Source organism: Chaetomium fimeti (genome assembly GCF_033439085.1).
Source record: "Chaetomium fimeti strain CBS 168.71 chromosome Unknown B0H64scaffold_7, whole genome shotgun sequence".
Taxonomy (NCBI): Eukaryota; Fungi; Ascomycota; class Sordariomycetes; order Sordariales; family Chaetomiaceae; genus Chaetomium; species Chaetomium fimeti.
The window spans coordinates 1,297,993-1,319,623 of NW_026944335.1; the positions used below are offsets into that span (position 1 = coordinate 1,297,993).

At 55.5% G+C, this 21,631-nt stretch overlaps 8 protein-coding genes across 8 annotated transcripts; 3 read left to right on the forward strand and 5 right to left on the reverse strand.

Annotated features, from left to right (window-relative positions):
* Positions 1 to 2,249: 2,249 nt before the first annotated feature.
* On the reverse strand, positions 2,250 to 3,878 carry B0H64DRAFT_426550 (uncharacterized protein; the record flags this gene model as incomplete). Its single annotated transcript, XM_062805740.1, has 2 exons — positions 3,270 to 3,878; positions 2,250 to 3,200 (listed from the first exon to the last, which is right to left on the reverse strand). The coding sequence occupies exons 1-2, from the start codon at positions 3,585 to 3,587 to the stop codon at positions 2,250 to 2,252; spliced, it is 1,269 nt and encodes a 422-aa protein (XP_062655986.1). The 5' UTR covers positions 3,588 to 3,878.
* Positions 3,879 to 4,026: 148 nt separating this feature from the next.
* B0H64DRAFT_477603 (uncharacterized protein) lies at positions 4,027 to 4,790 on the forward strand. Its single transcript, XM_062808211.1, has 3 exons — positions 4,027 to 4,179; positions 4,246 to 4,435; positions 4,488 to 4,790. Exons 2-3 carry the CDS (start codon positions 4,307 to 4,309, stop codon positions 4,566 to 4,568), a joined length of 210 nt encoding a protein of 69 aa, XP_062655987.1. The 5' UTR covers positions 4,027 to 4,179; positions 4,246 to 4,306; the 3' UTR covers positions 4,569 to 4,790.
* A 144-nt stretch (positions 4,791 to 4,934) lies between these two features.
* Positions 4,935 to 6,329, forward strand: B0H64DRAFT_347307 (uncharacterized protein). The gene is made up of 2 exons (XM_062801362.1): positions 4,935 to 5,225; positions 5,285 to 6,329. The coding sequence occupies exons 1-2, from the start codon at positions 5,149 to 5,151 to the stop codon at positions 6,090 to 6,092; spliced, it is 885 nt and encodes a 294-aa protein (XP_062655988.1). The 5' UTR covers positions 4,935 to 5,148; the 3' UTR covers positions 6,093 to 6,329.
* An 11-nt stretch (positions 6,330 to 6,340) lies between these two features.
* On the reverse strand, positions 6,341 to 6,881 carry B0H64DRAFT_445400 (uncharacterized protein; the record flags this gene model as incomplete). Its single annotated transcript, XM_062806848.1, has 2 exons — positions 6,341 to 6,532; positions 6,594 to 6,881. 2 exons carry the CDS (start codon positions 6,879 to 6,881, stop codon positions 6,341 to 6,343), a joined length of 480 nt encoding a protein of 159 aa, XP_062655989.1.
* Positions 6,882 to 7,548: 667 nt separating this feature from the next.
* On the reverse strand, positions 7,549 to 8,474 carry B0H64DRAFT_477605 (uncharacterized protein). The gene is made up of 2 exons (XM_062808212.1): positions 7,927 to 8,474; positions 7,549 to 7,866 (listed from the first exon to the last, which is right to left on the reverse strand). The coding sequence occupies exons 1-2, from the start codon at positions 8,197 to 8,199 to the stop codon at positions 7,672 to 7,674; spliced, it is 468 nt and encodes a 155-aa protein (XP_062655990.1). The 5' UTR covers positions 8,200 to 8,474; the 3' UTR covers positions 7,549 to 7,671.
* An 834-nt stretch (positions 8,475 to 9,308) lies between these two features.
* Positions 9,309 to 13,124, reverse strand: B0H64DRAFT_435213 (uncharacterized protein; the record flags this gene model as incomplete). Its single annotated transcript, XM_062806129.1, has 5 exons — positions 11,276 to 13,124; positions 10,779 to 11,213; positions 10,597 to 10,675; positions 10,503 to 10,509; positions 9,309 to 10,432 (listed from the first exon to the last, which is right to left on the reverse strand). The coding sequence occupies exons 1-5, from the start codon at positions 13,090 to 13,092 to the stop codon at positions 9,309 to 9,311; spliced, it is 3,462 nt and encodes a 1,153-aa protein (XP_062655991.1). The 5' UTR covers positions 13,093 to 13,124.
* Positions 13,125 to 14,308: 1,184 nt separating this feature from the next.
* On the forward strand, positions 14,309 to 17,037 carry B0H64DRAFT_426553 (uncharacterized protein; the record flags this gene model as incomplete). Its single annotated transcript, XM_062805741.1, has 6 exons — positions 14,309 to 14,487; positions 14,555 to 14,633; positions 14,670 to 14,795; positions 14,880 to 15,096; positions 15,158 to 16,906; positions 16,991 to 17,037. The coding sequence occupies 6 exons, from the start codon at positions 14,309 to 14,311 to the stop codon at positions 17,035 to 17,037; spliced, it is 2,397 nt and encodes a 798-aa protein (XP_062655992.1).
* Positions 17,038 to 17,339: 302 nt separating this feature from the next.
* On the reverse strand, positions 17,340 to 18,967 carry B0H64DRAFT_406756 (uncharacterized protein). Its single transcript, XM_062804527.1, has 3 exons — positions 18,135 to 18,967; positions 17,546 to 18,066; positions 17,340 to 17,487 (listed from the first exon to the last, which is right to left on the reverse strand). Exons 1-3 carry the CDS (start codon positions 18,795 to 18,797, stop codon positions 17,391 to 17,393), a joined length of 1,281 nt encoding a protein of 426 aa, XP_062655993.1. The 5' UTR covers positions 18,798 to 18,967; the 3' UTR covers positions 17,340 to 17,390.
* Between the last annotated feature and the right edge of the window lie 2,664 nt (positions 18,968 to 21,631).

Sequence of the window (21,631 nt, forward strand, 5' to 3'; positions counted from 1 at the left end):
GGCAGACCCTGGATGCAGCTGAGCGCTAGGCGAGGCTCACTACCTCGTGTGGCACAGCAGCCAAGCAAAAAGGTGGGTGGTATCGACCACTCAGAACTACGCCGGTCAAGCTGGGTTTCAGATCAGAGGCTCCGGGAGCCAATAAATAATCCTAGGGAGAAAGCAGGGGAAACAATGTTGGTGATAACATGAGACGATGATACCATCATGATAGACCTTGTGGTATCCTAATAGTCCCGCTCGCCGACCTGCTCCCCCATTGCCAACAGTGTTGAACCTTGGGGCTCAGCGAAGATACTTCCAGGCCTAACTAGTAGGAATGCTTTCACCGCCTCAAAAACTGTCCCAACAACCCCCCCTCCCCTGGTAGTAGGCCTCGTGTGGCTGCTGGCACTCCAACTGCAATTTTAAATCCAACACTGTGTCCGTTGGTGCGGGAGTGTTGCGCTTCGCACATAACCATACAGTGTTAATCCGTTTGCCAGCACCGTTGAGGCTGCATGAAGAGCGCCTCGAGAGGGAGATCGGCGGCAGAAAACGGAAAAGTTTGCTCACCGATTTGACGAGGGGGTTCATTGTGAGTTCACACATTTGCGACCTAATTCTGAGAGATCGGTTAAAATGGGTTGGGCGATGGATATTTTCGAGTGTGTCTGGCCTTTTACTCCCAAGGTACCGACGTCCTGACTACATGTACCTGCCTACCACCTGCGAGTTATTTACTTCACATGTATTTTCGGTTCCTTGTATTAACATCCATTGTTATTTCGAAAAGAAATGTTAAAATGGAACACTCTCAACTACCTAGGTAGGTACCCAGTGGGAGAACCGAGAGGGGGGAGGTAAGGCTTTCTCAGAGCCCTTGCTAAGGCCCTGCACATCAGTTAACCTGTTGGCTGTCGAAATAATGCAATGGCAACTATGCCAATGTGGGTAGATCCTGCGGGAACGCGCTCGTCCATTTTGTATGTTGACGCGTTTTGGACGTTCCCTCGCCCATTCATTTTCGACTTTCCTCCATTTTTGACGCTCAGCCTTCCCCGTCACCTTGCCCTCCAATTTGGACACTCGTCCTTTTCCGTATGAGGTGTGTTTCGTTACTGCCGTAAATCCGTTCTGAAGGGAGGTAACTCCCGCCAGTATCGAAGTCGAAGAAAACCGAGGTGCCTTCCTGGGTACCTACCTTACCTAGGTACCTATGTGCCTAGCCCAGGTCTCTGGTCTCTTCTCGACATCCCCCAGCGTGATGGTACGTACCCAATCTCCCGTTCCTGTAGCGAAAAGCATTCGCGCCAATTTACGCAACATCCCAGGCACGGATTCAGCATGGACGCATTTGAACCCGCGTTTCATGAAAAATTTGTGCATCTTGGTAGAAGAACACAAACGCCAAGGGGAACTCAGGTAGGTGTTCCATTCATTTTGGAGGGGCATCTACGAAATACGAAATACATCCCGACCCAGCATGACCTGCACATTAAGGCACCTCGGCAGCTAAATATAAGATAAGCGCCAACAACATGACTTTCGCGAAGCAGCTAAATTGCATCAATCGCTCCTCGCACTGGCCGAAATAATACTCTCGACAAGCCCCCATCACCGCGCGACGACGCTCCCTTGTAAGCAAATACTATTACTACTACCCCAGGCGCGCGCCACCACGCAGCAGCGAAACGAAGCAACACCTCGCCCACACCATGGCACAGAGACCAAGATAAAAGAAAAACTAGCATATCCGTCAAACTGCTCCGTTCCCCAGTACCAGTATCAGCTCCATCCCATCCAAGCAGCAATCATCAAAGAGTAGAGTAGGGATGTGAGTAAAACCATCCAGCCCGGGGGGGATAACATCGCGCAAGAGTAAAAGAAAAAAAAAGGAAAAAAAACCCAGACACACCTATTTTTCCCAACGCAGAGACGCCAAGACAGAGGAAAAACCACAACCCCAAGACAAGCACCACACGTGGTAGCAACGGCAATAATCCCATAAAGCCGAAGACCCACGAGCAGTAAAAAGAATAAAAAGAGGCCAGCACGACAAAATGCTGCTGCAGGCTTTTGAGCCAGGCAAAACGCAAACCTAGCTTAGGTAAGGAAATGCGTGGGGAGGGAAGGAGGGAATGCCGAGAAACAAGACGAGGCCCCAACAAAGAGGGCAAGAGACAACCAACACGGACTAAAGCAAGCAAGCAAAGCAAGCAAGCAATGGCCAGCTAATCACCCGCCTACCCAACCCAGCACAGCACAGCTCAGTCCCCCCTGCCCGCTCTCCCGCGCCCCCTGCCCCTCCCAGCACCACCACTAGCAGCGCTCTCCCCCACACCGACCTCCTCCTCGGGCACGCCCACACCCATCGCACTCCCGGCCGCGCTCGCCGTGCTCACAGCCCGCCGCCTCTCCACCTGCTGCTGTTGAGACTGCGGCTGTGCTTGTGACTGCTGCTGCTGCGACTGCTGCGACGACGAGCCACCGCCACCGCCACCTTCCTTCAGGGCAGAAGCGTCGCGGACCAGCCTCTCGAGCTCGCGGACGCGGCGGCGCAGGGCCTCGTTCTCGCGCTTGTACTCGTCGAGCTCGGCGCGGCGCAGCGCCGTCTCCTCGTACCGCGACGTGGCCGGCAGGATGCCCGGCGACAGCTCGCTCGCGGCCGTCGCGGTGGTGGTGGTCGTCGTCGGGGTGGCGGCCGCGGAGGTCGTGTTTGTGTTCGTGCCCGTGCCTGACTGTGATCGCATGGGCATGGGCATGCGGGATGTGAAGTAGCCTGGGAGCGAGCCGGGCTCGCTGCCCGGGGCGTGCTGGTAGGGGTGGCTGGTGCTGCTGCTTCGGTGGGCGGCCGGGGACGGCGAGCCGGTGCGGCTGCGGCGCGAGGCGCTGCTATTCTGCCTGCTGAGCGCGATGCCGCCGATGGCGATCGGGGTCTGGGCGGTGGGGCGGACCGGTACCGGGGAGGATATGCCCGCGAGTGAGGTGGTCGATACCGAGCCGGCGTTGGCGGTGAGGCTGCGGGCGCTGGCGCTCGACGAGGTGCGCTGGTGGCGGACCGGCTGGTAGTGGCTCGTGCCTAGGCTGGGTTGGGTGACTTCCCCCCACTGGCCGGGCTCGGTACCCGATGCGCTGGCGGAGGTGGAGGAGGCGTTCGAGGCGACTGAGGCATTCTGTGCGGCGCGGAGGATGGAGAGTTCGCGGGTGAGGCGGTTGACCTGGAAAATATAGTGTCAGCTGGTGCGTAGTGGTGTGGGAGGACGTCTTGATCTTGAGGTTTTACGTACCACTGCCTCTTGTTCCTTCTCAAGCTCTAGGTGGAGATCTGCCGCCGTCAAGGGGCGTGGATGCCGCAGGGGCCCCGGTCCGGGCCCGACGCCCGTGTTATCGCCCATTGTCGGCCCTGGGAGGGAGGTCGATGCCTGAAAACCCGGAGAAGGCAGACTCGGGGAAGTGGCGGCGTTGACGGCGTTTTGATTCGAGGGTAGAATGTTGAGCGAAGGCGACCCCGGCGCGGGCGGGGGCGGCATTTGTTGAGAAGATGCACGACGCGATAATGCGGCGAGTGCGTGTGGTGAGGGCGGAACCGAGTTGAGATCGGGCATTGCGAGCTCGTGGTCGATGGCTATGTGGGCGGCAAAGATCGCAAACACGGGTTTGAGGGAAGAGCGGCTGCTGTGTACTGTTGTTTGCTTCTCGAGTACCAGCGAGCGAGTCGCGGCGTCGCAAGTGGAGACCCAAATTCTAAGCTCAAGTGCGAGCGAGAAGGAGTGTTTCACCAACTGGCGGTCAAAACAAAGAGGCCGAATAAGCTAGTCAATGAATGGCATGGTACTATGGCCGTTTATGCGGCCTGTCGTGGTGGTGGTGGTTTGGAGAAGGCGGAGGAGGATGGCAGAGCCCCACCGTGCCCACCCAACGGTTACACGGGAATAAAAGACCCCACCAGCAAGGGGTTGCATGCCAAGCAAGATGGGACCACTGAAGTTCAGCGTGCAGCCAGCAAGGTACTGCCGAAGGTCATGATGTAATGCTTTGAATGACGGATGACGGATGATGGAGAGGAGCTTTGATGTCAAGCAGCAGCTCTGTCGCGTATAAAACGAGAGAATCCCGAGCTCCAGTTCTGGATTCAGTCTATTACTCGACACCAATTGCATTTACAAGTACCTAACTTTGCAATCGAAAGTCAAGATTGTGAGTGAGTCCCGAGGAACCCTCTTCCCTTTTCTTGGCAGGCTCTAACAGCAAGCCACCTGGTAGCTCCTGTCTAAGACTGCGCAATACCACAACTCAGCAAAACAACTCTCCCAACGAATCCAAAATGCCCGAGCGCGGTCAATCGCCTCCTCCCGAGCGGTCCACGGGAAAGCAGATGCATGATGCACCTGCGTCCGGCAAAGGAACCGATGACGCCACGAACAAAGAGGACGTTAACAAGAAGGCCCTCGAGGTTGGTGTTTCCTCGGGCTAAAAGTGCTGGATATTACGCTAACACTGGGTAGCATTTGACATCCAACCCCAAGGGACCGATGGAAGATGAAGTCGAAAAAAAGTTTGAGAAGGGGTTCCACCCAAGTACTTGATTTGAGGCTGCGGTGGTAGTCCTGTAAGCGTCGTGTTGAACTTTCTTCTGTTAGTGATAGCGCTTGACAGCAAAGCATGAGTTTCCATCCATAGCATGTCACAATTGAACGCCGTTTAAGAAGCAGTGTAAAACATTTCCTAGTAACCTCATAATGCCTTGTAATGAACGCGTCCTTAGGTAGGCTTGACATTTTCCGCCTTTGGTCAGTCGTCATCTCCTGTGGCAGAATCACATGCACGGAGTGGCATGAAGCGAGGACGCGCGCAGCTCAGCCACAGTTTACGGAGCAGGCAGTGCCCCGCAGTGAGGAGATGACGACATGGTTCGCCCCTCCCCCTCGAAGCTCCCTCCTTGGCAACGAACACGCGCGTCCGAACTCCCATCCGACTAGAAAAGTGCCAGAGCGTTCTTGCGCACCTGATAGTTCCTTCCAGAAACATAATACGATTATCCTTTTGCGTAACATATTAAATTGCGGCCAATCCCTACAACACCTCTACACAACCATTCAGTTGAACGCAATACATCACCCACACACATCAACAAGCATCAACAAGCATCACCAGTCAGCTATCAACATGGCGACTACCGTTTACGTCAAGAATGTCGGCAGTCAGACAGAGGATAAGGAGATCAAGGACTTTTTCAGCTTCTGGTGAGTCGTCTTCTCGTCGCGAGGTTATTTCCACCTCGTCACACACTAACCCCGCTCAGCGGCAAGATCTCCTCCATCGACATCACCACCGAGGGCGACTTGAAGTCCGCCACCGTCACCTTCGAGAAGGAGACGGCCGCCCGAACCGCCCTGCTCCTGAACCACACCCAGCTCGGCGGCAACGAGATCGCCGTCACGGGCGACAACGTGTCGACCCCGCCGCACGAAGCCGCCGCGGCGGGCGACGCCAGCGACGCGGACCGCGACTCGGTCCTGACGCAGGAGGAGAAGCCGCGCAGCCGGATCCTGGCCGAGGTGCTGGCACACGGGTACCTGGTGGCGGACCAGGGCCTGCAGCGGGCGATCGCGCTGGACGAGCAGCACAACATCACGTCGCGGTTCGTGGGCACGCTGCGGCAGCTGGACGAGCGCACCCACGCCACCGACCGCGCCCAGGCCGCCTACGCCAGCTACGGCAACTACGTCATCCCCCCGGCCAACTCGCTGCTCACCGGCCTGGGCTCCTACTTCGAGAAGGCCTCCAACACGCCCACCGGCAAGCGCATCGTCGGCTTCTACACCACCGGCCAGCGCCAGGTCCAGGACATCCACGCCGAGGCCCGCCGCCTGGCCGAGCTGAAGAAGGAGGAGACGGGCGGCAGCCTGTACAAGGGGCTGGGGCTGGACAAGGTCCTCGGCAGGTTCCAGCAGGGCGGTGCCGCGGGCGAGACGGCGGGGACTGCCGCGGCGGAGGGCTCAGAGAAGAAGGACGTTCCGGGTGGCGCGCCGGCCGATGCGGTTGCCACCGAATCCGCGGAGAAACCGATTGCGCCGTCCGGGACGGGGAATCCGGAGACGATTCACTAGGCGGGTCAACTGGTAGGGGATGCGCGATGGTCTGACGAAGTATGAGCAGTGCGGTTTAGTCTTGTTTCCTTAGCTGTGTGTGTTTGGGTTGGAAGTTACAGTATCACTTGCTTTGTTGTTTTCTTGCACTGTGTCTTGGTATCGCGGAAATTGACATGTGAACTTGTTCTTGTCCATCGCTACGTCTAATCCTGTTTGAGCAGCGAATTACCCCCTAATTTCCCAACCATCCTCATATCTCAATATTTTCAGGCAGGCACAGCAGTGAGGCCGATGTCCTTGGTGCATCCAGTTTCATACGACTTTTCGGCCAAATGAACCCGGTATTCACCCCCTACCAGACAGGCAACCCACTCGAACTCCCCAGGCCCCGCGTAGACGAACTGATTATCGACACCGTCAACACTCTCCACAGCAAATGGCTTTGTAATATCGGCATGCTATTTGCGAAATGGTTAGCGAAATGAAATATATCGGCATTTTAGCAATGGGGGGATGTACTTCAACGGAAGTGACGACGGTTGACAGCAAAGCCCATATGGCCGGTCCCACTATCCGCAATGTGAACTTGCTTCCAATGTCGCCATTCTCATCCAGGCGAACGATGGCGTTCTCGGTCATGTTCCTGGAGTCGGAGAACACGACGTATCCCGACTCGTCGTGGAGCTTAACCCCGGCGTAAGAATACTTGCTCAGCGTCTCATTCTTCGATGTGAGTCGGTAATCACCCGGGGCAGCCCGAGCAAGCAGGGCCGCTGTGGCCGCTAGGAAAAGAGATGAAAGCTGCATGGTGACGGGATGAGGCGGGCGATGGACTGACTGCTTGGGGCGATTTGGTATGGCTGACCAAGGTAGACAGACGACTCTGGGTGGATGGCAGATGCTGAGGAGAGCACAGCGAGAGATGCTGGCATCGGGGAGCTATCTTATAGCATTATCTGGCACCTGGACCGTCGTGTTTTGGCCCGGGCCACCGATGTTGGCAGAGGCCGGAGCGCGTCTATTCCCAACAAGGGTAGTCGGCGGAAATCCTTACCATCAGCGCAAAAGTGCAGCAGCTTCCACGCTCACCGCTCGTTGAAGCCAGCTGAGGAGCTGAGGTATGCGGGTCTGTATTCCGTACAGATCAAAGATCGGAAGATCTACACGGGATCGACGAAGATCGGCCGGGATATAACTCTGTATGTATGTACATACAAGGAGCGTGAACGCGTGAGGAATGGAAGTTGACGGACCGGAACGGAGTCGGCGACACGGCGTTTTGGGCAGTGCAGAAAGGCTGGGTAGGTACAGTACGCGCAGGCATTAAGAAGATGTGAGAACGTTAAGTTAGTGTACTGAAGTACTGTGGTCGTGTAAGTGGCGTTTCTTGTGTGGTTAAGACCATGGTGCAGTACCGGCCTAATTATATGTTTCCTTGCTCCAGCCATGCGTTCACGATTAACTCATTAGGTAGGTACCGAGGCCCATACTTAGGTACATAGGTATCTTGGCTACCGTGACCTGACAGTGAGAGGATTGTGTTCCTTGGCTGATGAGGTGCGAATTACCCCCCTGATTACCCACCCATTCTCACATCTTAAATCCCGACAGCAGTGAGTTGGATGTCTTTGAGGCATCCGGTGTCAACCTCTGTTGCGGCCAGATGAATCTTGAGTTGGCCCTCTTCACCACAGACAACCCACTCGTACGTGCCTTCCTGGCCCCCCTTGTAGACGAACTGATCATCGACACCGTCAACGGTCTCGACAGCAAATGGCCCTGTGATATCATCCTGTTTGAAATGGTTAGCGAAATCAAATACACTGCCATTGTAGGCATGAAAGAAAATTACCCGGTCGGGACTGGCGGCTGCCACCAAAGCCCACTTGCCCGAGCCAACTGTCCGCAATACAAATCCGTTTCCAATCTCGCCCTCCTCGTTCAAGCTAATGATGGCCTCCGGGCCGATGGCGTCGAACACGACATTTTTCGACTGGATATGCTCTTTGGCGGGACCAAACTGTTGCAGCAGCGCATCGCCTGATTCGAGTTGGTAATACTCAGCCGAGACAACCTGAGCAAGCAGGGCTGCTGTGGCCGACAGGAAAAGAGATGAAAGCTGCATGGTGAATGAAGCGGGTGATGGGCGGCTTGGGGAGGTTTGGTATTCTGAACAAGGTAGGCGAGTCTGGGTGAATGGCGGATGCTGAGGAAAGAGGAAGGAGACAACCTATGGGAGACTGTTTGTCTGAATAATATAGCATTCTCTGATGCATGGCCTGTCACAATTTCGGCCGTGCCAGTGGCCGCAATCTTGTGATCGCCCGCCACCATTGACACGAATCACACGATGCCTGTGGGCAGAGACTGAGAGCGTCGCGTGTCGAGCGCGTCTATCCCCGACAAGGGTGATCGGCGGAGATCCTTGCCATCAGCGCAAAGGGATCCAACAGCCTCCACGCTCACCGCTGCCTGGAGCCAGCTGAAGTTTGAGACACGCCATGACTTGGTTAGTGGAGCTGATGAACACGCTCACTGACAGCCTGGCTCGCATTCCAAAAACGGAACAGGAAGGGTAAAAATGGGAGGAGATCTGAACGGTAAAAGGGAGTGACCGGGGAGAGGAGCTGAGGTAGGCATCGATCAAAGGTAGGGAGATCGACGGGAGATCGACCAAGATGAACTCAAGTAGAAAGCTCGCCTTACCCCAACTACCTAGGTAGTTATATCTCGTTTATTAGGGAACTTCTCGCAGTGAAGGCAGGATTTGAAGAGGCAAATGAGGCACTGCCAAACGGCGGAGGGCAAAAAGACGAGGGCACATCTCGAATGGTTACTCAAGAGTAGCACATTCGTATGATTTACTGGTTCGAGGAGAGGTGCGTATGGGCAGAGCGTGAACGCTTGAGGTGGAAGCTGTCTGACCAAAACACAGTCAGGTCCAGCGTTTTGGACAGTGCGGAAAGACTGCCCGGGTACACCACGCGTAGGTTATGATATATATGTATTTCCAGATTATCCCGCGCCAAAAAGCCACCGCGGTGTTGTAAGTGCCGTTTTTGTTGTGAGATTTAGACCATCATAGTACGTACCTAGGTGTATTGCCTAGGTACCTATATGTAGGTACATGTACTTACCTAATAAATAGTAAACGCCGTAGCGCGAACCTAAAGCACCAAGTAGAAAAGGCCGCCTGTTAACAAGCCTTCAACCGTATACGCTAGTGTCGTATTGCTATTCCGCCCGACGTCGTCCGTACTTGTCCACCTCCCCACCCGGGCCCGATTTCCCTCCCTCCCTCCGCCCCGAGTCCCGGCCACCCGAAGTCTTCGTCGACTCTCGCTTCTTTGTATTCCCATCACGAGCATGGTGTCGCGCCTCTGCCTCCGGTGGAGAGCTCGAGCGGGAGCTCGACCTAGAACCCGCCCTCGACCTCGACCCAGAGGGTGACTCGGAAGCAGACAAAGCCCGGTCGGCATGGCGGTCACGGGGGTCGTTGTAGCGGTCATGCTCGTACGGCGGCGACCCGTCCCGATGCCTGTCGCGCCGCGGCAGGGGCGGGTCGGCGAACCCGTCCTCCGCGTACCCTCTTCTTCCGCCGCCGCGTCTGGAGGTGCGCTCATCGGGCCACACCCCGTTGCCGTAGTACCCGTCGTCGTCGTCATCGTCATAATAGCCCGACCGTGCGCTCCGATGGTGCCGGCTCCCGTCATCGCGATGGGCGCGGGCCCCCCGCCTGGGCCGGTTGCTGCTGCTGCCGTGGTGGTACGGGTCGTCCGGTTTGGGGTCGGGGCCCTTTGCGCGCTCGACGCGCCTGTAGGCCAGCTCGCTGTCCGACATGTCGTGCAGCTCCCGCCGCATCCGGTCGAACTCGGCCGTGGCCTCGGCGACCTGCTTGAAGTGCTTCTTGCCAATGTAGGGGGGCGCGTCCCGGGCCCGGTCCGATCGATGGCGGGAGGATCCGTTGCCGTCGGTCTCCTCCGGGGCCCGCTCCCGCTGCTGGAAGTGTGCTAGCGACGCGGCGATCTGGAAGGCGTTGCGGATCTGCCGTCCGTTCCACCGTAGCGACTTTTCGCCGTCGTAGTGCTTCCTGGCAAACCTTAGGATCTCGTCTTTGCGGATCGTCATCATCCGGTTGGCGGACCCCTTGCTCGCCCGCCGCGCCTTGACCCGCGCCTTCTCGATGTCCTCGAGCCGCCCGATGTTCATTTTGAACAGCTCGAGCGTCTGATCTAGGGTGAAGGCCGGGTAGTTTAGGCTGACATGCACCCGCGACTTGACTGCCTCATCGAGCACCCCGGGGCGGTTTGTTGTCAGGAACAGGATCCCTGGGTAGTACTCGAGTGTTCTGAGGAAGACTATTAACATCATTGTTAGTAAGTAGAAGTAGTCAACATCCAGCGGCGGTCACGGGTGAAGCCAACGTACTTGACACCTAGAACATTGAATTCAAAGTCAGCGTTGTCACCATTTTTAAAACACTTTTTAGGAATAAACCAAAGTGGGAAAGGGGGAAACGTACCATAGCGTTGCGAGTGATGCTCTCGTCGCCTCTCTCTCGCTGGGACAGGAAGATGTCCGCTTCGTCCAAGAGTAAGATGCTGTTTAGTTCTCGTGTAAGCCATACCATCCCGACGCTTGTCGCGAAACGCTAGAAATCAAATAGAACGTAAATGTAATGGAGAGGGGTAAGAAAATGCATACCAATCCCACAGGCTAGCCAGGCGGAAGATCTGCTTCAGTCCTCCCTCGACAGTTTCAGGGGTGGTCCCGAGATCACCACAAGTGATCAGAAACAGCGGCCGCCGGCGTGAGAGGGCGACAGCCTCGGCTGTGGCGGTCTTACCCACCCCCGGCGCGCCGTGCAGCAGAATCACCAGGCCTTGGCCCTTGCCCCTGATGAAGTCCTGGTCTGGCAGAGTCAGTTCAAGGTCACCGCCGCCGCCCCCTTTGTTGCCGTGGGATGCGGCGAGCTGCTGCAGCTGCGCGGCCAACGTCTTCTTGTCGAAGTGTTCGTGAACGATGGCGAGGATCATGTCCTTGTGTTTTTGGTTGATTTTGAGCAGGTTGAATGGGCTCGTATCCTCCGGTGGCCAGGTGATTTCTCGTATGGAGGACACGTCGGCGTTGAAGAATTTCCTTATCAGTTCCTTTTCTTTAGCAGTCTCTCTCGCGGTTATTCAAGCGGTCTCCGTTCTTACCTGTCGCGCAATGAGTAGGCCATGACCCTTGAGGGAAGCAGGACAAGATCACGGTCCTCAAATATCTGCTTTTCCGCCGCTGTGTCATCGTTAGGATCGCTGCTGCTAAACGGATCAGTCTGTACCAGGTTGTTCCACAGGACGCTCGCCACGCGGTCGTCGGCAACAACCAACTCGCGCACTCTTGCGGTGACTTCCTCCTCCCGGCTCTCATCGGCCCAGCACATGATGGAGAAGCTATCGAACAGGACGTCGGGCATAGTATCGACGCGGGACTTGGAAGTGTCAAAGTCGGGTCGCCAGGCGGGAATGGTCTGGTAAGCTTCCTGAAAATCCACGATGATGTTGCTCGAGATGTACTCGGGCTGGATTTCGGCCGCCGGGCCGACACCCATGGCATCGCGTATGGTCTCGCGGAAGGTGTCGTGCAGCCACGACGAGCTGACCGCCTGGCGTGTCATTGTGATGGGCTTCCCTAGAGGGGTCGTGGTCCTCGACCAGCCGTCGTGAGCGAAGAAGGCGTCCCGACCGCCGCGGGCCTTGGTGACGAGGTCGCGGAACTGCTGGCCCCTGTCACGGAGTTGCATAAACAGGCTCTCTTCGTTTTGGAGGAACCGAGTCGGGAAGACAGGCAGTTTGTGGATTTCCATCTCGCCGCGGAAGAACTCGATCTCGATGTAGGTGCTGACCGGGGCAAATTTGGTCCCGTCGTAGTCTAGATAGAAGCCCTCCACTCCGACGGGCTCCCTCAACAACGTTCTCCGGTAGTCGTTCTCGTCGGGATCGTCGCTGAGGCTGACATCCCACTTGTAGTTGGATATGCTGATCCCCTTGGCGCGGATGACAGTGTGCGTGTCAACCGACGCAGAAGCGCCTCCCGACGGTCCCTGGTGTGCGGTTCGGAGGCCATCCCGTCCGTTGAAGTAAGGACTGAAAATGGCTGCACGGTCCTGCCTGCGCACTGCAGACGAGTTGTTTGGCCGACAGAGAAGCTCGCCGTAGCGAAAGAGACACCAGAGATCGTCGAATCTGATATTCTTGGGCTTGTTGTGGTTGGCTTCGTCGAACTGGTTGTAGTGCTTTATCAGAGTAGTATCAACAAACTCGACGTAGCACTTCATCTGCTGATATGCATCGCTGGACACCATTGCCTCCTCTAAAGCCTTCTCCTTGGTAGGTGGCCCAATCTCGCGTGGCTGGACTGTCGCCTCCCTGTGGTGGGAATGTGGGACGCCGAATCTGACCTTTAGCTTCTTCAATTCTGCCCGCATCATGTCCTGGTTATGGATCAGGAAGGCAAATGGAATCAGGAAGGTGTGGGGTTTGAGGGGCCACGAGCTGTTACCGCTGACGCGAGCAAGGTATGTATTGACGATGGAGGAGTTGATCCGGATGCGTTCAAACTCAAGCCCGGTCGTCCACGTCGCGGCATGCCTGGGCTGCGTGGGGCGTCTGTGTCCGTTCAGGTGCTTCTCCCTCCTTTCCTTGTCCATGCGTCTCAGACGCTCCGCCTCTATATCTTCGTCGAGAGTCTCACTCGTCATCAGGAGCTCGATGGTGGCGATCTCAAAGCCTGTCTTGTCCGCATTTTGGAACCGGTTTTTGAACCGTTCCCAGGTGCACTTGACTACCTTAGGTTCCGTGCGGAGATAGAAACTGGCGTCCTCTCCCGGCTTTACCGCTCGCACCGCTGACTTGGGTTCCTCAGTCTTGTGGGGTTTGGGTGGCTCACTGGGCTCAGGGTCAGGATACGGTGCCGCGGGTTTGGTTAAGTCCGGAGAGCCATGCTTCGGGGTCGCCTCTGCCTTAGAAGCCATGCTGACTGCGGACGGAGGAGGCACAGTGCCGCTTTTGCTGCTTAGGTTTGGTGTCTGGCGACGATCGACGCGAGAGAGAGCGCTTTCTCTGGCAGAAGACACACAAGCCATGACCCTCTTCCAGAGTCACATCCGCGTATCGTCTGGCACACCAAAGGGTAGTGAGACCCCTCAGTATCCAGGTGGTGCTTATTTCGTTTAAGAGTCAAGAGGGGCAAGGAATAGAGGTTGAAACGGTGCTGGCGAGAGACGGGATGGCGACTCTGGGTTGGGACTAGGAAGATCGGAGACGGCGTGGCTTTTACGTTGCTCGCAACCTGGCCAAGCCATAGCCTGGCCTTCCCTCGGAATGTATTCGCATCACTCATTTTGCGTGGGGTTTCACGACAGGCAATGAATGCAGGAATTGGCTCATTGATGTCCAGTCAGAATACAAGGGCGCCGCCACAGTGTTGATGTGTGGGGGCAGAGCCGCAGAAGCATAAGGACGTAACCACACCCCACGCCACGGCCTCGGGTTTGAGCTGTCCCTTCCTTGACCCCACGAGTATGGGCTGCGGACGCTGACGTGGCATGTCCGGTTCAAGACCGATCGTCGAGATGAGGGAGAACGCGGATTTCCAGCCCATGATATTCACCATGGACTCAGAATCCTGATACCGAAACTGTAGATGGATGGAGCGTGACCTCCCATGTACTTTCTATGCTTCTGTCGCTAGTAGCTAATTCAAAATTGATGATTATAACCTCCCTAGCTGAGGGCCCATCGACCCGTTTCCCAAAGTCGGAAAAGAACATTGAATCAATATGTACATTCAGCCATGCAGGAAGCCGAGACGAGACTGGGAGAAGGAGTGATCGGCCTGCCATGCAGCTCCCATTTCATCAGGGGTTACCCCATGTTCCCGCCTCTTGATTCGGCCAAACTTGCATTTCTCGGATACCCCGTCAAGTGATCAATGAATGGTAACCTGGAGGACGGCTTGCAGCTTCAGCTCTCTTGGTCCTCCTGCTCTCCCAGGTTTCCACATCCCCTGCTGCTTCTGCTCTCCCACTTTGAGACCTAGACTGAGATTTTCCCATAGCCGGACCCTCAGTCAACTTTCCGGAAGCCCCCTAGTCGAACAAGTGAGGACGAGGGGCTTTCATCTTCCTCATACATGGTCACATTTACTCTCCAAAAAGCAAGGACCGCCGCCGGCGCAATAACGATACCATGGATCTGGAACAAAACCTTCCGCAGACCTTAGTGGAGCAACTTAACGATGAAACAAATATTGAGTTGTTCCGGACGTATTTCGAGACCAATGGAACGGTCTATTCGCGCGAGGTGGCCACCACGAGCTTCCTATACGACAAACAGAGTTCTGAGCTCGTTTACGGGCGTGGCCAGCAGTAAGGCAACTAGTCCTTGCCAGATTAACAGCTTAGAAAATGGCTGACGTGACGCTACCCGCTCTAGAGCGACACAGAATGCCATCAAATGTTACGTGCGCGAAGATTCCATCGGCGTCAACCCAGAATCCTGCACGTGGGAAAACGTCCTGGATAAAATGGATGAGGCCAAGGAAGAGTAGGAGGGTAAAAGCAAGTTTTGGGGCCATGGGGGTGGCATCGAACGCAACATCCTCCCCCTGCTCGAAGCCATTCCTACGGACAACGGACTAGGCCTGTTGAAGGGTGCCTTGACGGTGATCTTCCATGTAAGTCGTCCCCCTCAATGAACCGTATCAGGGTCCTAGACAACGCAGCGAGGAAGTCAATGACTCGGCTGACCTCTCCGACAGGCGGTCAAGAGGAGGTCGGACGCATGCCAGCGAATATTTACCTGCTTCTCCGAAATCCCGGAGATGATCGCAAAGGGCTACACTTTAACCATAATCCACTCTGGCAAGCCTGAGGTTGCAAGCAAGGTAGAGAACCTTCACAATGCACTCTTCGACTCCATACCTTTGCTCATCGACATTCTCCTACGACGAAACCGGACCTCTGGTGGCCAATCGGGTGAGTCCTCCTCCCATGGGGTGCTCGTGCACTCGCAAAAAGGATGCTGACGCCAGTGCAGACCGACGGAGACGCTGGAAGCGAGCCACAGACAAGGTTGTCAGGGTAGCTAAGGACTTGGTCGGGGACACCGTCCAAGAGGTGGAAGACTTGATCGCCCCAATAACAGACGCTGTCTCCAAGCTCGAAGATTGCGCTACCATGCTTAACCACGAAGGAGTGGAGGTGACGGTCGAAGGGGTGGCCGACCTACAAGTCAACGTCCAGCTCATCAGGGACATGGTCAAGTCCAAGGGTACAGAGGTCAGCGGCAAGCTCGACATGGTCAACAAAAAGGTGAATGATATAAAGTCACGCCAAGACCGTATGTCGGAAGATTTTCGCTCCTTCGTCAATGTACTATTCCGGTTTGTCATGGAATTCGAAAGGAAGAGAAAGCTCGAAAGTTTGTCTTTAGCCCCGGGCCAGGGAGCAGATGGACGAGCACTCAAGCATCGCCGGCGCGAGTTCCCAGGCTCCCGAAGGCAGTTAAAGCAGTTTCAACCGGCAGGCAAGCGTCTCCATGATGTCGACATAGACCGCCTGCTCGAGGTTATCGGCACAGACGACGAGCACCTGGTCTTCCACAACGACAGGGACCGTCTGATGCGCATGCAAACCTTGTTTTTACCCAAAGCCTTGAGGAACGCATACCACATTATGGAGAGCAAGGAGCTAGGGATCTGGATGTCTTCGCCGGAGTCAGAGCTCATGATTGTGGACGGCGCCTGTCGAGATCAGAGCAGGGGCAGGGTCTCGCCGATGACGGTGCTCTGCGCCTCGATCGCGGTAGGGCTGGCCGCCAAAACCGCCTCCCCCAATCCTGGGATGGAGCCGGCCGAGGCTGTCGTGCTATTCTTCGCGTGCGGTGAGCACATATTGCCGTCCGGGCTGCTCCCGGGACCCTGTGGGATGATGCGCAGTCTGATCAGCCAGCTGCTCATCGCCCGCGACCTACCGTGGAACCCGAGCCGGGACTCCAAGGGTCGCGTGCGCTACGAGCGCCACCCCGATCTCTCGTTCCTGGCTGAATCGGCCACTCTATGGCCAGAAGTCCTCAGGCACAGCCCCACCAGTTCCAGCTCCGACTTCACTGCCGGTGGCTCCCATGGTCTCCAAGTGTCGCCCTTCGGCCGTGACAAGAAACGCCGCCGCCACGACGACACCGAGGACTCCCATAGCGACCTCAGCTCCAAGTCCGACTCCGACTCCGACTCCGACTCCCACAGCGACTCAGACTCCGACTACGACTACACAACCGGCACCTACAAGCCCGATCCCCAGCACAAACCCCATTCCCACCCTAAGGCAACCCCCGGCCCGAACCCCCAAGTTCAACAAACCCACCACCTCGACACCCTCCTCACAATTTTCACCACCCTCACCCACCAACTCGCCCCCCACTTCACCCTCCACACCATCATCGACGGCATCTCCCACTACGAAACCACCACCACCACTGACAACCAAAACTGGCACGCCCAAACCACCCACCTCCTCCACCGCCTCGCCACCGACCTCTGGCTTGACACAAACGGCCGCAACGGCCCGACATTCAAACTGCTCCTGACGAGCCCCGGGCGGTCTCGCACGCTACTGGGCTTAGTGAGGGATAATTATGTGGGTGACGGAGCGTTGTGTGTAGATATGGCTGTGCGGGGGGCGGGGGCGGTGAGGACGAGGGGGGAGTATATGGGGATTAGGGGGTTGGGTGTTGAGCGGGTGGTGGGGGGTGGGAGGCCGCGGTCGAGTGGGGGGAGCTGGGAGGGGAGTAGGGAAAGGAAAAGGGGAGTCAGGGAGGGGTGGGAGAGTGAGGGGGGTGGGGATGGGGGCGGAAGGAGATGGGGCGGGGGAGGTGGAGGGAGGAGGCGTGAGGGGGTGAGGCGGGAGGTGAGGTTGTGAATTCTGAAAAAGGGGGGGAGGAGGAGGGGTGGGGGGGTTGGAGTGGGAGGTAGGGATGATGTATTTGTATCTAGCATTTGTTCTGGAAAATTTGTCGATGGGGGCCGGTTTCTGTTTGGACTCTTGAGATCCGCAACAGAGAATGCGCAGGGTAGCCGTTTCTAGACTCGAATTAATCCAAGATACCAACGCACTTTCGAGTGAGGTCCTGGACCTCGCCCACTATCTGCAAGACTAGATACTTATTAAGCTGCTCGAGGCGCTGAACTCTCCCCCCCCCTCCAAGACAACCCCTTCCCCCCCGTTACACGGCACAGTCACTGACTCCGCTGGAAATGTGCTTGAGCAGCAAGTCACGGCGTGGCTTGAGGTATGTCATCAACCACCTCGCCGGTGGCAAGGAGACGTTTGCCCGCTGGAAGTGGAAGGTGACTGGTCGGTGGGCGTTGCCTGTGCAAAAGCATTGGTCAATAGGTACCCGAAGGAGACACAGAGTATCGATACACACCATTTGATAAAAGGCTCGCCCCGCTTGATCATATCCCGGCGCGGTTGCCCTGGACGCCGCAGCATGGTCCCTGAGCAATCTACAGGCGAAAACTCAGGCATTGGAGGCCAGTCAATAGCCCCGGGCGCGGGCGCCTGCTCGCTGCCCTGGAGCTCCTTGTTGCCTCCCTGCTTCCGACTTTGAACCCAATCGTCAAGGACGCGTCGGTACTCGGAGACGGTGACGCCCTCCTCGAGTCGGACGTCGGGATGCTGCTCCCAGTCCTCCATCTGAAGTGCGGTAGAGACTGCGAGCTCGTCGGCGTAATAATCCTCCTCGCGAAACCTATGGTCACGCGTAATGATCTCAAAGACGGTGATGATGGCGAGCTTGACGTCGTTTCGATTCTCCTCATGGCCAAACTTAGCACACAGATTGAAATCGAAGAGCTTAAGACGGTCGGTCTCCGGGTCGATCAGGAGGTTCCATATAGAAATGTCACCGTGAGCGACTCCCAGGCTGAGGTTGAGGTAGTCAATGGCCTGCAGAAGACGTTAATAGCTGTTGGCAAGTAGCACGTCTTTCAGGTGCGTAATTTAGGTCGACGAACCGTTGTGAGTTGCCTAAGATGCTCGAGTCTGAAGATACGGCTCACGTTATCCGCAATGGTGCCTCCTGCGATAAAGGGGGTTGTAAAGCCAACAACCATTTCAGGGCCACTCGCAGTTACCGAATCAATAACAAGGCGGTCCAAGGGAACAATGTTTGGATGGCTGGGAATCCTCAGAGTACAGTTGACTTCGCGCCAAAACATGGAGACATTGCCCTCGTTGGTGTAGTACTTGAAGACAACATGCCTCGTCTCGCCAGGGGTGGGTTCATACGTTGTATGGTCTACTTGAAGTCCAAGTCTCTCGATCTCGGTCATCTGCGAGCGGTAAACCTTGGGGACCTGGAGTTTAGGCGAAAAGTCAGCCGGCGAAGGGTAGAAGGGAATTTTGGTCATATCGCGGTCGGAGGCTGTAGAGAGTAGTTCGAGGTCATTCGAAACGGCGATACGGGCGATATATGGTGGAAGATCGTCCATGAACTCCTCGAGGGCCTCAAAGATAAATTCCTCGTCATGTTGCCCCTCAGGGGTGTAGACCGAGATGGTGCGACGCTGGTCCCAGTCTATAACGATGTGGTAATAACCGTCCTCTTTCCCTGGATGCCAACTGGTAAATACCGACTTGAAGCGCGAGTCCAGGTCATACTCCTCAAAGTAACCCATTGCGTGAGAAGCACAGTAAGAGGTCAGGGATTGGGAGCGGGGAAGTTGGGGGAGGGGGGTAAATCTGGAAGAAGGGGTTTGCGAGGAGAAGAATTCGAACCAGCGTCGGGGAGTCGTGCTGGTAATTATATAGGTTGCCAGCCAGGTGTGGCTTGCCCAAGATTGTGGCTGGACCGGGTTGACCTGATAGGTCTCCAGCCATTCTTGGCCCCCAACATGGCTGAGGAACACAGAGTTGGTCCCTAACAAGGTCAGGTATAAGCACCTAGGCAGGGAGTGAGAGTTGGGTGGGAGACGGGGTTTGCCCGGCACGAGAATAACACGTTGAGAACGTGGAGTAGCGTTGGATTTGAAGGCGGGTAGGTACCTAAGATAGGTAGGTACCTAGCTTAGGTAGGTAGTTAAAGGTCATCGATTGTCCACGCTCGCCCCTGGCTTGAGAAAAGGGGCTGGTCCCCATTCGTAGAGTTTCCCACTACTACAATCGTTTCTAGGAAATACAAGCTAGACCCCATATGACTTGTTTCTTTGTGACTTATCCTCGGTAGCGTACTTAGTTAGGTACTGTCGTCAAACTGGTTGGATGGCTGGGGTGGTCGGTTGACCCCTGAGTCGTGACTTGGAAGCCGGGGCACCAACTTACAAATTACCCGACAGTCAGTCGTTGATAGACAGTTCTTGTAGTGGGCCTGGCTGCCTGGGTATCCGAAACCAACTTTTACCTATTGTTGGAAGACAAGGGTACCTAATATGCAACAACCTTGAACCTGTTGGTGCGCGACATCAACGCGACGAGTAGGGGGTTGATCCGATTGGCGAATTCACCACGCCCACAAACAATCGAAAGAATACCTATTATTAACAGGCTACTCGCAATATTTTGTTATCCCATCAACTACAAGCCTACAACCGAGGTACGCTACCCAATTATCGACACACTTCACACCAACCACGCCATCCGGCAACATGCCCCCCATCACCTCGCGGGGACAGGCGACGGACCCCCACCGAGACCTACGTACACGGTCCCGGACTCGAACATCCCACTCTTCACTGGCGCGATTTCCTGCGCCCTCCGCACCCTATCTGACCCGGCAGACATTAATCCCGGAGACACCTGCGCGATCGATGTATGGGTGGGGGCCTTTAACGACGCCTGGCAAGACGCGTTTATAACCGCTGCGCGCCGATCGAATGGACGGGGATACGATGCCCCGTAGTAGACCGAGGAATGCTACGAGGCCTGGACGGAATGGAAGAATACGACGGGATTCCTTAATCCCAGGCGCTGCGCCTATTATAGAACTCGATCCTAGACCCCCAGGACCTCCGGAACCCCCAGCTCCCCCCCCCCCGAAGGGGACCCTGCAAGTAAGTAAAGGAAACGTTTTCTAGCAACGGTTTATAGGGCGAAACGGTAGTACTGGATAGACCTGCTCAACGATATATCCTCTAATATAGACCTCTATAAAGTAGTTATCTAGTATAAGCAAACCTCTAACCGGCGGGCCCTACCGATTCGGATAGGCGATTGTAAGATTAACGACCTAGTAGAGAAGGCAAGGTATATCGCTAGGTGTGACGGCCCGGCGCAGTCACAACAAGGTTGGTTACGTAATGAGCCACTTATACACTGCCCCACCCTCGGCACCGGGGGATCCACCTTTGGCGCATCCACTCTCGACACATCCGCCAATCAGCACGCTTGGTTCTGAAGCATCCACTTTCATTCACTGAATACCAAGACAGGTCCCTTGTTGATTAGATACAGGGGCTCTGTATCTGGGAACTATCCAGGAACCTGTGAAAGCAACAGCAACAGCGACCGACCGGAACCGACCGTCCCCTCGTCTATAAAAGGCCGCTGTTTCTCCCCTGGAACCGCACTTAGTTTAGTTCTTTACTTTTAGTTGTATTTTCGTTATTGGGTACAACCTTCAGGCTCGTCCTAAGTTCATTTGTGCACGCCGTGACACTAGGTTACTGCCAGAACGCTTCTCTACAGTTAATAACCTCGATTATAATCCCCTGGTAAATTGGGACCCTATCGAGGCCAATCCCCTACTAGCCTACGGTAGTCCGGTATCCCCTAAGGAGGTAGCGGCCCGGACGATCGGGGTAAAGAGCACCTCGCCGGGTATCGATCGTACCTCTGTCAAATTGATGAAAGTAACCTGGCACCTTATAGATCCGACTATTACCGCCCTCTTTAATAAGTGTCTGGCAGTAGTATACTACCCTAGGCTATAGCGGGCCTCTGAGGTAGCCCTTATTCCGAAACCCGGTAAGCTAGACTACTCTAATATAAAGTTGTACCGGCCGATTACACTTATCTTATACCTCGGTAAAGGGCTTGAAAGGATTATAACTAAAAGAATGACCCTCGGTGCTATATAGGCGGGGATCGTTAGTCCTCAATATATTGGAGCCCTCTCGAGATAGTCGGTACCTAACCTCGCCTCTATACTTATATATAATGTTGAGTAGGCCCTTTCGAGGGGAGGGGTTGCTATATTTATAACGATGGATATATAGGGTACTTTTAACGCCCTATTCCCTAGGAGGTTCCTAATATAGATAAGACTCTAGGGCTGGTATATTAATACCCTCCGGATGGTTTAGTTGTTTCTATCCGAATATACGATATAGGCTCGGCTAGACAAAGCCTATACTAAGCTTCTCCTAGTTCCCTATAGGATATTGTAGGGCTCCCCCTAGTTCCTTATACTCTATATTCTATACCTGGCCGAGCTTCTATAGGTTAAACCCCGACTCTACTTCGGATATACTAACAACGTTGCCCTCCTATAGGTTGGGACTAACAGTAATCTTGA